The 17,947-nt window shown below is 37.6% G+C and overlaps 1 protein-coding gene across 3 annotated transcripts in view; it reads left to right on the top strand.

Annotated features, from left to right (window-relative positions):
• Positions 1–15,563, top strand: part of LOC123509576 (zinc finger protein 652-A-like) — a 71,562-nt gene extending 55,999 nt beyond the window's left edge. For 2 of the 3 annotated variants that reach the window (XM_045263945.1, XM_045263946.1), the window contains exons 12-15: positions 7,950–8,061; positions 8,181–8,364; positions 8,567–8,697; positions 13,752–15,563. In XM_045263945.1, coding sequence (XP_045119880.1) covers positions 7,950–8,061; positions 8,181–8,364; positions 8,567–8,697; positions 13,752–13,907 — 583 coding nt within the window. In that variant the 3' untranslated portion in view covers positions 13,908–15,563. The remainder of the gene's footprint in view (positions 1–7,949; positions 8,062–8,180; positions 8,365–8,566; positions 8,698–13,751) is intronic. The other variant, XM_045263947.1, reaches the window with a different exon arrangement.
• Positions 15,564–17,947: the final 2,384 nt, after the last annotated feature.

The following is a 17,947-nucleotide window of genomic DNA, read 5'->3' as shown; positions in this document are numbered from 1 at the left end:
AACCACCCCAGCATATTCCAATCTTGGTCTAATTACCGTACTAATTAATTTCTTCATCATATCTTTATCCATATAATGAAAGGCTAATCCAATATTTCTAATCAAATTATATGTTTCTCCAAACATCTTGTCAATATGAGCCTCAAACTGCCCATGGTCTTGTATTATCACTCCCAAATCCTTTTCCTTTTCCACCTTTTTCAACACTACTCCTTCACCCATCTTATATGACCCTCTTGGCTGTCTTCCACTCTTCCCCATCTCCATCACATGACTTTTGCTCAGATTAAATTCCATCTCCCACCTCTTGCTCCACTCCCAAATCCTATCCAGATCTGCCTGTAAAATTTCACAATCTTCTTCACTCTTCACACACCTACACAACTTCGCATCATCCATAAACAAATTAATATAACTGTTTACTCCTCTGGCATATCATTAATATAGACAAGGAAAAGTATTGGTGCCAGCACTGAACCTTGTGGGACTCCACTCTCCACCACCAACCAGTCCGACTTTGCATCCCTTATTACCGTTCTCATCTCCCTCCATCTCAAGTAGTTTTCCATCCACTTTAACACTTTTCCCTTCAGTCCTCCATAAATCTCTAATTTCCATAGCAGTCTCATGTGTGGTACCTTGTCAAAAGCTTTTTTTAAATCCAAATATACACAGTCCATCCATCCGTCTCTCTCTTGTATTTTGTCAACCACTCTTGAATAAAAGCTCAGTAGATTTGTTACACATGACCTCCCTTTCCTAAAGCCAAATTGATGATCCGATAATAACTTATGATCCTCCAGGAACCGTATCCAATATTTCTTTATCACCCTCTCACAAATCTTATCGACCACACTTGTTAAAGACACAGGTCTATAGTTAAGAGGCTCTTCCGTACTGCCTTCCTTATAAATGGGCACTACTTCAGCTCTTTTCCACTCTACCGGTACTTCCCCTGTTTCTAATGAGCACCTTATAATATCATATAATGGATCTATCAATTCTTCTCTACATTCCTTCAATAATTTGCCTGAAACTTCATCTGGTCCCATCGCTTTATCATCTTTAAGTTCCTGGAGTGTGTGTGTGTGTGTGTGTGTGTGTGTGTGTGTGTGTGTGTGTGTGTGTGTGTGTGTATTTACCTAGTTATATATTACAGGGTTCGAGCAGGGCTTATAGTGACCTGTCTCCATATCTAATTTTATCCAAATTTTCCTTAAATTTGTGCAAACTTTGCTATTACAATCTCATCTTTCAAACTGTTCCAGATGTCCACCGTCCTGTGTGGAAAACTAAACTTTTTGATATTTCTCAAACATTGACTTTTCCTGATCTTAGAATGCCTTCTTGTCCATCTATCTTCATTTTCAATTACTGATACCAGGTCTTGTATATCTATCTTTTCCATACTGTTCACTGTCTTGTACATCGTTATTAGATCTCCTCTCTCCCATCTATCCTTCGGAAGGTCCTTTATTTCTGGCACCATCTTTATGGCTATCCTTTGGATTCTTTTTAGTTTCCTGATATACTTTTGCATATGCAGTGACCACACCACTGCTGCACATTTAAGTCTAGGCCTTACCATCATGGTTTTGATCTTTTTCATCATGCTTTCGTGACATGATGTTTGTGACCTGATGTTTGTTAGTGTCATATGTTGAAGCAAATAACCCATTTATATGCCTTTCTTGGGTCAGGGTATCTTATATAATCACTCCCAGGTCCTTCTCTTCCTTCTTTTTCATTATTTTCTCTTCTTCCATTTTGTACTCACATTTCTATCACATGACATTTTTTGCCCTTAAATTCTAATTTCCACTTCTGGTTCCATTCCCAGATCTTATTGATATCTCAGTGATTCCATACAATCCTCATTGTTCCTTATTACTCTTAAGAGTTTTGCATCATCAGCAAAAAAAAATTATGCAGATACTTCCTGTACTCCTATATGTTCTATTTTGCATAGGATTCTTCAATGTGATACTCTGTCAAAAGCCTTTTTAATATCTAAATACACTGTGTCCCCCTTCCATTTCTCCCTTGTACCTCATTTGTTACCTGTGTATAGAAACTTAGTAGTTTTGTTACACATGATCTTCCTTTTCTAAATCCAAATTGGGAGTTATTTATGATTTCATTTGCCCCCAGATAATCCAACCATTTTTCTTTAATCACAATTTCATAGAGCTTTTCAACAACACTAGTCAGTGACACAGGTCTATAATTTGAGGACTCAGTTCTTTTGCCACCTTTACATATTGGGACTGTATTTGCTCTTTTCCATTCCTTTGGTACTTTCCCTTTCATTGATGAGCTGTTGATCACATCCTAAATTGGGTCTACCAATTGTTCTCTACATTCTCTCAGTGTCCATCCTGACTCTCCATCTGGCCTCATTGCTCCTCTTTTCTAAAAATTTGCAAATTTCCTGTTTATGCACCATAACATTTTGTAACCCATTCTGTGTCACTTCATCATTTGGCTCTATGAAATCTCTTTCTACATTAGATACTTACCTAAAGCTCTCATTTATTAGTTCACTAATTTCTTCTATTGTTTCTTATACCCTGTTTCCGTTAATTAACTTAGTGATGGTGTCTCAGTTTGTTATTTTTCCATTTATATACTTGTAGAATAGCTTGGGTTCCTCTCCACATCTTTTTACTACATTCCTTTCAAACTTTCTCTCCTCCTCCTCTTTATTCTAATATGTTTGTTTCATGCCTCATTATATTGTTTACTATTTTCTTTATTTTTCTGCTTCCTTAATTTCTTCCAAACAGCATCCTTTCTCTTCTTAGCTTTCGTGCATGTAGTGTTATACCACATGTCTTTGCTGTCTTTAACTTTGTATATTGAAGCGTACCTCCTTAACTCCTCATTATACTTGTCTAGAAAGATTTCATACTTCTCTTGAACTGTCTTTCCAATTTATACTACCAAATACTTACTTAATCCTTCAAAATTCATCTTTGTGTGATTGAATCTTCCTTGTTTGTGTCCATCATCCCCTCTCAAAATTTCCTGGTCCTCCAATTCAACTTCTAGGACTACATGATCACTTTTTTCCTATTAGGCTATGTTGTTTGATGGTTGGACAAGGCTCTGTTTTTTTTTCATGAATATCAAATCCAACATTGATAGTTCTTCTTCCCCTCTATACCTTGTATATTCCTTCACCCATTGGTTCATTGTGTTTACCATTGCCAGTTATAACACTTCTTCTCTCCATCATCCAGCATAATTATTTAATTTAATTTCCTCCCAATGAACATGGTTGCAATTTAGATCGCCCACAAGTAGTACTTTTCTGTCTATTCTTAGCATATTGTCCAAGCAGTTCAACACTTCATTTTGCATTTTCTTGTGTATCTCAAGTTTCCATGTATTAGTCTTTGGTGGCACATATGTAACTATGATCTCCTTTTCCTCTTAGTGGTCCTAATTTTTTATACTTTAACCTCTGCCAGTCCATATTGTATTTCTTCCATGTGCAGGGAGGGAGTAGAGCAGGAAAGACGCTAGCTGGCAACATGTGGAATGTAAACAAAGGATGCATCATTGTACCGCATCCAAAACTTATGTACATTTCCACATTTTATCCATTGCAGAGTCATGAGTTCGGGTGGTTCTTTTAGCTTGTAAGGAAGATACGGTCTCACCAGCCTTCTTAATAGAGTCTGCTGACTTGAAAATAGGAGAGACAGTAGATGGAGTCAAGCCATGGTGGCGAGCAATGCTACTAGTTTTCTCGTGTCTGTGAATAATATCCAGCTTCACTTTGAGAGTAAGAGACTTCCTGTTCTTCTTAGCAATGCTAAACGACATTGTAGGGCTGGTTGCAGGGCGTTTTGGTGGCATGTTGAGCGTGAGATAACAAGCTGCTGCTGGACTCTGTTATTGCTTTGAACTAAGAGCGGGAAAGGGTAGGGGAGTGAGTGGTATGCGTTTTGTCCACGAGAGGCGCTGGTGTATTAAAAAACCTGTTGGCTTGCATGATACAGCAGGGCTTTCAAATTTGGAAAAAATTACCTGGATAAAATTTTGTTAAAGCGAGTTTGGTGTTCGTTATACGAGCAGATGGTAGTAAAAGGAAATGTTCGTTGTAGTGAAATTTCGTTGTGTAAACGTTCGTTAAGCGGGGTTGCCTGTATGTATCCTCTCGAACCATTATCAGTACTCTTCCTCCTGCTTTTCCTCTTCTGTCACTCCACCAAACATTATATCTTTGTTCTTTAGAATTTACTTGAATGTCTTCATTTAACTTTGTTTCTGTTATACATACCACCTTCAGCCCTTTCCTAACATGTAATCTCTCACTTCCAACATTCCTGGTGTATACCCATTTATGACATACCATTTCCTCAGTCTTATGTTTAGCACTCTCCAGTAAAATTTCTTCTTGTTCTCTGTCCTCTCATTTTTTTTTCCTTATTTTCATTTCTCAGTTTTTTATCATTTTCCCTTTCTTCCTGGTTTATATATCTCTTTATCCAGATGTTGTATTCTGTATCTGCAGCCAGTTTTTCTGTCCTTGCCAGTATTTCTTCGACCTCTACTTGGGACCTCAGTTTAACTTTTAATGGCCATATGGATTCCTCACTGTATTTCCCAAGTCTATATATTTCTTTAGTTTATTTCATTAGTCCCTGTTCTTCATCTGAACCTTTGAAATAATCTTTTTTACCATTTCTTTTTCCTCCTTTTCTCACAAAATTTGCAGGGTTTTCTTCTCTTATAGTCCATATACAACTACACATTTCTTTTTATGTACTGTGTAGATAGTTCTTCCTTTTCCTTAATCATCTGTATCACTGTGTCTCATTTTTCTCATATTTATTGTTTAACCACTTCTGCAAAGTTAACTTTTTTATCTTCTCGATCTTTTTTCCAAGCCTTTTTCCACTCATCCAATTTTTTTTCACTCATTCCTCCCTCCCCTGCCTCAACCTTCTTCTTAAGGCCTTCCAATGCTGCTTCATAGTTTTTACACTTCTCCTTTAGAGCTTAGTTCTTTTTTATTCCTTCTAGTGTGGACCTCATTTCATTGTTGACCTTCACTGTTTCCTCTAATTCACAACATTTCGCTTTGAGTTCCCTATTTTCCTCAAACAGCTGATCTTGTTTGTGTAGTATCATGGCAATAGCTTCCCTCATACACCTAGGCTTCGCCTGTGATATTATTTTTCTCATGTTGGTTCTTTTGTCCTTGAATCCTGAGAAGTCCCTCATGGAGTTCCATTCACCTAAATGCCTTAGTCCCATTGGTGTTTCTATAGGGTTCACAGTCCGAGGCTAGGCACCAATGTTTACATAGCCGACAGCGCCACATGGACTCTTTATTCTCTTCCTTTTTTTTTTTTTTACACAAAATAGTTTGATACTAATGCATATACATCACCAGGTCTCTTGGTTTGGAGGTGGCAGTAGTGTACAGCAATGGGAGCACGTTTATACGTTTGCTCTCTGTGATGTTGCTGGTGTGTATTTACCTAGTTGTATTGTACAGGGTTTGAGCGGGGCCTATAGTGTCCTGTCTCCTTGTCTCCATTTATCCTATTTTTCTTTAAAGTTATGCACATTATTGCTGTAACAATTTCATCACTTAATGCATTCCACTTTTCCACAGTTCTATGTGGAAAACTGTATTTTCCAATAGCCTTCACACACTGCCTCATCCTAATCTTCTTTACATGTCCTCTTGTCCTTCTATCTTCTTCTGTCACCAGCACCAGGTCTTCCTTGTCTATATTTTTAATGTCATTGACTATCTTGTACATTGTTATTAGGTCTCCTTGTTCTCTTCTATCTTGTAAGGTTGGCAGTCCCATTTCCTTCAGCCTTTCTTCATATGTTAGGTCCTTTAGTTCTGGCACCATCTTTGTAGCAATTTTCTGAATCCATTCTAATCTTCTTATATCTTTTTTAAAGCTCAGAGACCACACCACTGCTGCATGTTCCAGCTTTGGATGTATCATGCTTGTGATAATTTTTTTCATCATATCTTTGTCCATGAATTAAAATGCGACTCTTATATTAGTCAACATTTTATATGATAATCCAAATATCTTACTTTTGTGTTTTTTGGGGTTCAAATTTTCCTGTATAATCACTCCCAGATGAATGACTAAAGAGTCTTCATTATTTGTTTCTCTCCTATCAGATAATTCCATACCGGTCTTCTCTTACTCTTTCCTAGTTCTATTACGTGACATTTCTTGGCATTGAACTCCAATTTCCACTTTTTACTCCACTCATAGATTTTGTTTATATCTTCCTGTAACAGCAGTCCTCCTGGATTTTTATTACTCTTAGCAGTTTTGCTGCTAAAAGTAATCAAAACCCTATGTGTGTGTATTTACCTAGTTGTATTGTACAGGGTTCAAGCAGGGCTCATAGTGTCCTGTCTCCATTTATCAAATTTTTCCTTCAAGTTATGCACATTATGTGCTGTAAGAACTTCATTATCCAATGCATTCCACTTTTCCACCGTTCTGTTTGGAAAACTGTATTTTCCAATATCCTTCACACACTGCCTCATCCTGATCTTTTTTTCATATCCTCTTGTCCTTCCATCTTCATCTGTCAGCAGTACCAAGTCTTTTTTGTCTATTTTTTCAATGTCCTTGACTATCTTGTACATTGTTATTAGGCCCCCACATTCTCTTCTATCTTGTAAGGTTGGCAATCCCATTTTCTTCAGTCGTTCTTCATATATTAGATCCTTTAATTCTGGCACCATTTTTGTAGCAATCTTCTGTATCCTTTCCAATTTTCTTGTATCCTTTTTAGAGCTTGGAGACCATTCCAGCCTTGGACGTATCATGCTTGTGATGATTTTTTTCGTCATATCTTTGTCCATGTATTGAAATGCCACTCTTATATTACTCAACATTTTATATGATATTCCAAATATCTTGCTTATGTGTTTTTCAGGGTTTAAATTTTCTTGTAAAATCATTCCCAGATCTTTTTCCTCTTTAGTCTTCATTATTCGTTCCTCTCCCATCAAATAGTTTCATACCGATCTTCTTTTGCTCTTTCCTAGTTCCATTATGTGACATTTCTTGGCATTGAACTCCAATTTGTGTGTGTGTGTGTGTGTGTGTGTGTATTTATTTAGTTGTATTTACCTAGTTGTATTGTACAGGGTTTGAGCAGGGGCCATAGTATCCTATCACCATGTCTCCATTTATCCAATTTTTTCTTAAAGTTATGCACATTATGTGCTGTAACAACTTTATTATTCAATGCATTCCACTTCACCATTCTGTGTGGAAAACTGTATTTCCCAATAGCCTTCACACACTGCCTCAACCTGATCTTTACATGACCTCTTGTCCTTCCATCATCTTCTTTCACCAGCACTAGGTCTTCCTTGTCTATCTTTTCAATGCCATTGACTATCTTATACTTTCTTATTAGGTCTCCTTGTTCTCTTCAATCATGTAAGGTTGATAGTCCCATTTCCTTCAGCCATTCTTCATGTGTCAGGTCCTTTTTAGTTCCGGCACCATCTTTGTAACAATCTTCTGTATCCATTCTAATCTTCTTATATCTTTTTTAGAGCTCAGAGACCATACCACTGCTGCATATTCCAGCTTTAGACGTATCATGCTTGTGATGAATTTTTTCATCATATCTTTGTCCATGAATTAAAATGCCACACTTATATTAGTCAACATTTTATATGATATTCCAAATATCTTGCTTATGTTTTTTGGGTTCAGATTTTCCTGTATAATCACTCCCAGATCTTTTTCCTCTTTAGTCTTTATTAATTGTTCCTCTCCCATCAAATAGTTCTATACCGGTCTTCTTTTGTTCTTTCCTAGTTCCATTACGTGACATTTCTTGGCATTGAATTCCAATTTGTGTGTGTGTGTGTGAACATGCTTTGTATTGGCTGATAGATAATGTAATGAAAACTTGTGTTCCTTTTGCAGCATCCAAGACATAGAAGAACTGCAAGACCTTGCCAGAAACTCCAGAGTGAACAGCAGTGTTGGGCGGCTTTGTGAGCTGCAGCCAGCTGCCTCTTCTCTGCTGCCCCAGGGGGTGAGTGGATGTGACTCCTGAGGGTGGGTGTGGAAGAGTGAATACACTGCTTAGTTCCTGTAATTGATAAGAACAGAATGTTGTGAGAGCAAGTAGAACTTTTATATCTTATTTTTTAGTCTACAAGTATGGTTCACCTTCCTGGACGAAGTCGATCATCTCTACCCTCTGCACCTGAGTCACCCCCTCAACATCCTTCATCAGCCTGCCAGATCACCATTGATGGCCAGCCACCTTTCCTAGTGCCCCATCTTGATTCCCAGCATGCAGCACTTGAGAGCGGTGAAGCTTGCATCAGTAAAGGTGAGGCAGCATCTAGTAAATAGTTTCAAGTGCAGTGGTTTATATGAAAAAACTAATTTTTTTTAACAATTTTATGCACATTACATTTGAGTTAATAAGGATGACCCAATAGAAATTTATCAGAATTAAGGACAAAACTGTATACAATTTAAGATTATGTGTGCTTAACTCCTTGTATCTTCATGTGATGTGTTGGTGCAAGTAGGCAGTGGGACGTCTCTGGTAGGAGGTGAAGGAAGTAGTGGAGCTGAGCTGGCAGCCCTTGGAAATACTCAGGCTGGGGCAACTGTGTCTATGCCTGTTGTCCCTGCCACTGTCCACATACTGAACCAGGTTAGTTATATATATATATATATATATATATATATATATATATATATATATATATATATATATATATATATATATATATATATATATATATATATATATATATATATATATATATATATATATATATATATATATATATATATATATATATATATATATATATATATATATATATATATATATATATATATATATATATATATATATATATATATATATATATATATATATATATATTCTTGATCTTTTCCTAACCTCCAACCCTTCTGCTTACTCTGTTAAACTTTCCTCTCCGTTGGGCTCCTCCGACCACAATCTAATTTCCGTTACCAGTTCTATCACTCCAGTGCAGCCTCAGGACCCGCCTAAGCGGAGGTGCTTCTGGCATTTTAACTCTGCTAAGTGGAAGGAACTAAGGCAGTACTATTCTGATTTCCCTTGGGATGATTATTGTTTTCATGTCAGAGATCCTTCTCTTTGTGCCGAGCGCATAACAGAGGTGATTATCTCTGGCATGGAGCTATACATTCCTCATACTTTCTCTAACCCTAAAGCTAAAAAGCCTTGGTTTAACTCTGCTTGTTCTCGTGCTGTCAATGATAGAGGCGGCTCACAAACGGTTCCGTAGCCATCCAACTGCTGAAACTCATGCCCTATATATTTCTGCCCGTAATCATGCCAAATCTATTCTCCAACTTACTAAAAACTCTTTCATCAATAGAAAATGTCAAAGTCTTTCCAATTCTAACTCCTCTCGAGATTTCTGGCATCTAGCCAATAATATCTCTAACAACTTTACTTCTTCGTCTTTCCCTCCTTTACTTCATCCAGATGGCTCTACAGCTGTCTCTTCTTTTCTAAAGCTGAACTCTTCGCTCAAACCTTTGCTACCAACTCAACTTTGGATGATTCTGGGCATATTCCTCCTACTCCTCCACCCTCTGACTACTTCATCCCTAAAATTAAAATTCTTTATAAAGACGTTTTCCTGGCCCTCTCTGGCCTTGATTCTCGGAAGGCTTACGGTCCGGATGGAGTCCCTCCTGTTGTTCTCAAAAACTGTGCTTCCGAACTCGCTCACTGCCTGGTCAAACTCTTTCATCTGTGTCTCTCTACTTCTATTTATCCTTCTTGCTGGAAGTTTGCTCACATTCAACCTGTCCCTAAAAAAGGTGACCACTCCAATCCTTCTAACTACCGCCCTATAGCTTTGATTTCCTGCCTTTCTAAAGCCTTTGAGTCTATCCTTAATAGGAAGATAATGAGGCATCTATCAGCTCACAACCTTCTCTCTGATTGCCAGTATGGTTTCCGTAAAGGCAGATCTACTGGTGATCTTCTTACTTTCCTAACTGAATCTTGGTCATCCTCTTTTAGGGACTTCGGTGAAACCTTTGCTGTCGGCCTTGACATATCGAAAGCCTTCGATAGAGTCTGGCACAAATCTTTAATTTCTAAACTACCCTCCTACGGATTCTATCCTTCTCTCTGTACCTTCATCTCCAGTTTCCTTTCCGATCGTTCTATTGCTGCTGTAGTAGACGGTCACTGTTCTTCCCTAAAACTATCAACAGTGGTGTTCCACAGGGTTCTGTCCTATCACCCACTCTCTTTCTATTATTCATCAATGATCTCCTAAATCTGACTCAATGCCCTATCCACTCCTATGCTGATGATACCACCCTGCATTATTCAACAGCGTTCAACAGACGCCCAACCCAACAACAATTAAATGACTCAAGGCGAGATGCTATAGGACGCCTAACTTCTGATCTTTCACTTGTTTCTGATTGGGGCAGAGAAACCTGGTTTTGTTCAATGCCTCAAAAACTCAATTTCTACAACTATCTACTCGACATAACCTTCCAGACAACTATCCTCTCTTCTTCAATAACACTCAACTTCCCCTCTCCTCTACATTAAACACACTCGGTCTATCCTTCACTAAAAATCTAAACTGGAAATTTCACATCTCTACTCTTGCTAAATCAGCTTCCAAGAAGTTAGGTGTCCTATGGCGTCTTCGTCCATTTTTCTCTCCCTCCCAGCTGCTTGCTCTGTACAAGGGCCTTATCCGCCCGTGTATGGAGTATGGCTCTCATGTCTGGGGGATCCACACACAGCTTTACTAAACAAGGTGGAATCTAAAGCTTTTCGTCTTATCAACTCTTCTCCTCTAACTGACTGTCTTGATTCTTTAAGTCACCGCCGCAATGTTGCATCTTTATCTGTCTTCTACCGCTGTTTTCATGCTGTCTGCTCTTCTGAACTTGCTAACTGCATGCCTTCCCCCCTCCTGCGGCCTCGCTGCACAAGACTCTCTACTTCTTCTCATCCCTATTCTGTCCATCTTCCTAATGCAAGAGTTAACCAGTATCTTCACTCCTTCATTCCCTACACTGGTAAACTCTGGAACTCTCTACCTGTGTCTGTATTTCCACCTGCCTATGACTTAAACTCTTTCAAAAGAGGAGTGTCAAGACACCTCTTACGTTAACTGGACCCTCCTTTTAGATTTTTTGTTTTTTCTTTCTACTTTCATCTTAACAGGGCCTGGCAACCAGCGGATTTTTTTTTCCAACACTTTGTTTGCCCTTGGCCAGTGCCCTTGTAATGTAAAAAAAAAAAAAAAAATATATATATATATATATATATATATATATATATATATATATATATATATATATATATATATATATATATATATATATATATATATATATATATATATATATATATATATATATATATATATATATATATATATATATATATATATATATATATATATATATATATATATATATATATATATATATATATATATATATATATATATATATATATATATATATATATATATATATATATATATATATATATATATATATATATATATATATATATATATATATATATATATATATATATATATATATATATATATATATATATATATATATATATATATAATTTTTTATCACATCATCTTCGTAGTTTCCTTACACACATTAGAGTTACGCTATACTTATTTTTATTTGATAGAGTTGTTATAGATAAGCTTTTCTCATAAAGCTTAGTAACATAAAGCATGATACATGAACCTAGTCTTGTTACACACTTTTTTTTTTTTTTTTTTAGAAATATATATGGATTAGAATACAGTGGTACCCCTTGATAACAGACACTGCAGGGATGAGGGCGTGTCCATTACTGCGAATTGTCTTTTACTGAGAGCTGTTGTTTGCAAGAATCTTAAACCCTCCTCCTCTTTCCCTATTTCGATAATTTATTCTCTTTCAACAGTGCAAAAAAACATTTTGAACATTTAAACCACCTTATTCTACACTCAGTGCTGATATAAAAGAGTTCATTATTATTAAAGAAGTGTACAGTAATAAAAATTTGTCTTACCAAGAGTAGATGAATAAGAAATACAGCTTCCCATTTGGTGTAATGGCCAATTTCCATGTGGTCTAGTAGCATCCTTAACAAGCATTTAATAACTGCCTGAAAGACCTTGCTGAGGTGACAAAGGAGAGGAAGAATAAAAGGGATTGTCAGGCTCAGAGTGGACTACCTCCACACTATTGCCACATCTCCAATAGATCACGAGCTTGCCTTCTTTCTCTAAGCATACTCCAACTCCTTACCCTCTTCTCTGTCTTTCTTTCTCCCCCTCTGTTTCTATATAAATTGGTGTGTTTCTAAAATTACTTCCAAAATCCTCCTAACTTTTGTTCCTCGTTGCCATTGAGGTAAAAATCAAGGCCTGTTCTCTATAGAAAAGTTTTCCCAATCTTAAACATGAGCAGGAAAGTGTGACCCTTCTGAGTGCCAATACTTCTACCTGACCTAATACACCTTGCATGTGCAGTCTCACTATGGACTATTGTCCTGCTGCAAGCTTGCTATATGGCCATTCTAACAGCCAACCTAAGGCAGTAATCTGCACTGTGAACAAGTACTTCTTGGAAGAAATACTTGAGAGAGAGAGAGAGAGAGAGAGAGAGAGAGAGAGAGAGAGAGAGAGAGAGAGAGAGAGAGAGAGAGAGAGAGAGAGAGAGAGAGAGAGAGAGAGAGATTGATTGATTTGGAGAAGCAGCTGTGTTGTTGTTACTTCTTGCCACCGTGCTAAAGACATAAGTTACTCATGTCATCAAGTAGAAAACTTAGTGCTTTTCATACTAAATTACCCTCATTTAAAGGAAGAAAGAAATGAAATTGTAGGTCTTCTAAGAATGGTAAATGAAGACAAAAATTAAGTGATTGGGGAGTTTTTGTTTAGGAAAGAAAACTTAGAAGATAAGAAAGAAAAGTTATGAGAATTATGGAAGTGTAGAGAAAAACTGAAAAGGAGCTAAAGAGAAAACATGTCAACAGTTATACCTTATAGTTTATAGACATTACAGCAAGTAGTGCTCACTAGAGGTGTGCCGTTGGGGCATTGTCAAATTAGCGTGTTTTTGTCTACACTTTCATCAACCTAGACACACTCTCTCTCTCTCTCTCTCTCTCTCTCTCTCTCTCTCTCTCTCTCTCTCTCTCTCTCTCTCTCTCTCTCTCTCTCTCTCTCTCTCTCTCTCTCTCTCTCTCTCTCTCTCTCTCCAGTGTAGCAGTGACATTATCTTGCTTGCCCAACAACATTCAAGCAGAAATAGATAAATAGCAATTTGCACCAGCAGGCCCTGGGTCCAACCAGCTAAGGAATGTCATTCTGGTGACCCCCACCGGCAAGCAGTCACTGGTCTCCACCTTATTACAAGTTTTGTAAATCTTAGACAAACAAAACAAGTTACAATGGTATCTAGCATGCAGGAGTAGATGAACACAGGTCTTTTTTTGGCTTGTTTATTGTGTTGTATGTGTATTCATCCATGTGGGAACTATGGATTCGTGGGAAAAAAACTCTTATTATCATAATAAAAATTTGGCTAGTATCTGACCAGTCTTATTGAGTGAAATCCATTATTGCAAAGTCCATTATTTTGAGGTACCACTGTATTAATTTTTTATGATATTATGATTGAAACTATCATGTTTTTGTCTGTCAGAACACCTTATCTACAAGCTCAGGAGATTTAATCCTCTCATCGGAGCACTATGATGGGAGCCAAGGCTCAGCGGTGGTGGGCGATGACACAACAAATTATATCAATGCAGACCATGGTAACTCCACCCTGTTATACCTAACAGCAAACTTTAACTAATCTTAAGTAGGCCTTATGTATACCAACCTCCAAAACTGGAGGTGCATCCTGTAGGATACTGTTGGCCTGTAGATCAGTATTAAAAGGATGATGGTGTGTTGTTTTGTATATTAGATATTATTGTACATTCACTTCTTTCTTTACTTATTTATTTCCAAAAATATTATTTTTATACTGAGAACTAGATTGAGGTGACATTGATCCAATGAAATATATGTACATACATGTGGTTTTGTTCTCTTACTCTAAGAAATTAGTCTTAAAAGCAGATTTGTATTTGTATTTGTATTTGTCAAAAGCTTGACTTACATTTGGTGTGTTGAATCTCTGAGGCACTATTGATCAAAGCTATTCATTAAGAATTATGGAATGGAATTGTAATGAGCTCATTTAAAAAGACCTCAATGTAATGTAGAATTTTGTTTCCTTTTTGAAACGTATTTGAACTACTCTTTTATTTTCCAAATTGTGATGCTGTAGAATAACAATCTAATGATATTTAGATAGATGAGTGAGCCATCATATCATATTTGAATGAACTACAGTTAACTCGATTAACGTGAGTTTAAATACTGCAATTTTTTATTTAACGCAACTTGATATTTAAGGAGATGCGATTAAATAACATAATTTATTTTATTTAAAGCGAATTAACTTGACCCAGTGACGTCATGCACACTCACACTGCTTCTGGAGGAGAACCACACTGAGAAGCTTTCGGCCAGATTCTCAAAAAATACCTTCCATATTTGTTTGTTGAAAGATACCGTCCAGGAGAAATTGGTATTCTTTAGAGTGCATTCCCACAGCTTGGGAAGGCAATGATCAGACAGGATTTACCTTTGCTGCAAAGATGAACCAAGACCCATCATCATCATTACCTTCATATCAAGTTTGCCTAAATACCTATTATTATTTTTTTTTTGTGAAGTAATTAACTTTAGAAACATCTAAATATATAAGCTATCATTGAAATAGGCTTACTTTACAAAAATTGTGATTGGAATCAAATCCACGTGTGGAATCCTCAAAACTTGTTGGTAGCACGTCGATAATAACAAAACCTTATTGAACAAACAGGTCTGAGGAACAACAACATCACTGCTGCCAAGCTTCAATCATCATGTCTCCATCTCCCAAGTTTTCTATCAGAATTCTACTTAGCTTATGATCAGTTTTGTCTTTATCACTTGATAAGTACCCATTTATATAGATAGTTGGTGGACTGTCCTCTTCTCATCACCTGCACAGTTGAAGGAGGTGGCGATTCTCCCCTGTGTTACGGCCACTATATGGCCATCTGTGCTTTTATTTGGAAGCAGTTTTCCTCACTCACCAAATCTATTAATAAATCACACTCTTCACCAGTAATAGGGCTGGTTCTCTTCGTAAAATTTTCCATGTTGCCGGTAGTGGAAGAGTGAGACAGCGTGGTCTGGACTGTATGGCTCAGTCAGCTGATGTGATGGTAAACACACACTGTTATCAACCACCACCAAATTATACCTATGGTTTATGTTGTTAAATGCATTATATAAGAATAAACATATGAGTATGGGATAATATTCATGGCATATAAATTCATATGACAAATCACATTGAATTAATAATTGTGTAGTTTCCTGTACAAGAAAGATGCAAATGCGAGAATGTGCATTTTTATTGTTTCTGTGACCTAGTGATGCACTGATAATATTTTTCAAGTTTGAGTAACAAAATCCCCAAAATAGGCAGACTTTCCCAGTACCTCTCTTACCATTGTTTTCTTTGGGAAAATTGTGTTTGAATAGTGTGATTTTGAATAATGTGACATCTCCAGGAGCGTAATCATCACATTCATCAAGAGTTGACTGTACAGTAAGGTCTCGGTTTACGTCAGAGTTACGTTCCTGAAACATGACGTAAGTCGATTTTGTACGTAACTCGAGTTTCCGTACATTTCAAAGCATATTATGGAGTTTTCAACCAATCATTGTTTATGGTCATTCAGGTAAGTTAAAGGTTATATTGTTATATTATTTACAAGTATGTAGGAATATGAAACACAAGCTTGTTTTTGTTGTTGATTAGGGCCACGAACGCGAAGGACTGCAGGTTGCAGAGAGGGGTGGACGCCTGAGGCCGCCAGAAGGGTGGGCAGGTCGAATGTTGTGACGCCCAGGGTGGACAGCTGGGAGCATAGTGCAGTGCGGTGGGAGTAGAAGCGTGGGCAGTGGGGCAGGAAATGCAATAGGAAAGGGCAATAGAGATCAGCAGACAGGCGCAGACGGTGCAAGTCAGCTGCGAGTGTCGTGTGGCTCAGGCGAAGGCTCCAGAGTTGTTATTGTTGTGATGGGTGTGCGAGCCCTCAAGGTCGTCAACCTCCCCGTTGTCATGGTAACGGGCTTCCCATTTTCTTCTTCCCTCCCTCACACACAGCTGCTGCCTCCCTTCTCATGTCTTTTAATTATGTCCTCTTTTCTTGTAGCGTAATGGGTTTCCTTTTCTTAACATCACTGCTGTCACTAAGAAGTTTTCTCTTTGGTGCCATTGAGCAAGATACTAAGAACTTGAGTCAGTAAACGCAGAAGTAGGATAACACTCTTGCCAGGGGCGACGGTGTGGTGGAAGTGAGGCAGGGTGTTATTGTATTCAAGCGTGAGGCGAGCGGTGTGGCGGGCAACCACCAACAATAACAATAAATCCCGCACCTTACGATTTATAAATTTTCAATTTTTTTAATCTTAAATTGCCTTATAGTGGACTGACGTAACTACGAGTTTGACGTAACTCGAGACCAACGTAACCCGGGACTTTAATGTATTCTCTTGTGATATAATGGTGAGCACTTTGCTGTCACATTAGCACATGACTTCATATTATTGTGCTGTCTTGTTCAAATTATTTACAGCTACAGTTACACTTAACCCTCATTTTTCCTAACAAGATGGTGTAGTCACTGATCCAGATGATGAAAAAGTCCAGATGACACAAATGGGTCCTTCATTTGCCAAACATGGTTGTTAATCTCCCTAGAGTTTTGAGTAACTGCAAAATTTTTTCGATTTTGGTTTCCCTGACCAACTAAACCAAAACACAATCAAATTTAACCTAATCTAATTAACCTAACATAAAGGTAATAGCTCAGCATGTGAAGTAAATTTCATTGATGTGAAGCACAGTGAGTATAGACTACTACCACAACATGCATCCATGTTGTGCAATACTGGCTGTGTTCGCATCACCAGCTTCACCCTGCACAGTAGCATTAAAAAGTGAGTGTCGATTGTGGAATTGCCACAGCCACCCATCATCCCCCCTGAAATTCTCTATCAATTTCTGTGCCAGCTGCCTAGTTGCTGCAAGGATTGCAATTCTATGGACATTGATCATCACTGATTGCTTTTTTTTCCCCTGATCTATAGTGCCTGTAGGTAACTTGAAGAGTATTAGAAGCGCTGTTAAGCTTCCATCCATTAGTGGCACAGGCAATTTTATTTATAGTGGTACCCATATTAAGGCCCACAACACCACCCAAGGGCATCTTTGGTGTAACCACCTAGAACCTTGGTATCATGATGACATGTAGGTAACTTTAAACCACTCCACAAGTGGCAAAGTATCAAGGTGATACATGGTGGGATTCAAATCTATGTGTGGATGTCTGCCCAATCCCATGCTCACCACCTTTACTGCTTTTACTTGATGCATCCACACAGTATTTGGCAGAATATGCTACCAGCTTATCTTTTGATTTACTAATGTCTGATGCAGTTTGCTTCATCACGTCATACTCCTCACAAACAGTTATAAAACTAGCTCCTTTCTCTAATTTTCTTATTAATTCCAGCTTTTAAGTCACAGCTAGGGTCACTCACTCACTCCTAACACCCATGGGGGAAGTAATTAAGAGTTCTAAGGTACTGAAAAATGCACAAACTTGTTTACTGATACTGGACATTACACAATGTTCATTAGCATTTACAGTTGCCTACTATAGCAGTGCCACCATTTATTGGCCATTTCTGGAAGTGTGTGAAGCACACATTGTGTGAATGAAT

Source organism: Portunus trituberculatus, chromosome 27 (assembly GCF_017591435.1).
Source record: "Portunus trituberculatus isolate SZX2019 chromosome 27, ASM1759143v1, whole genome shotgun sequence".
NCBI classification, from domain to species: domain Eukaryota; kingdom Metazoa; phylum Arthropoda; class Malacostraca; order Decapoda; family Portunidae; genus Portunus; species Portunus trituberculatus.
Note: the sequence above shows the minus strand (reverse complement) of the source record. Positions and strands in the feature narration are given on the sequence as shown.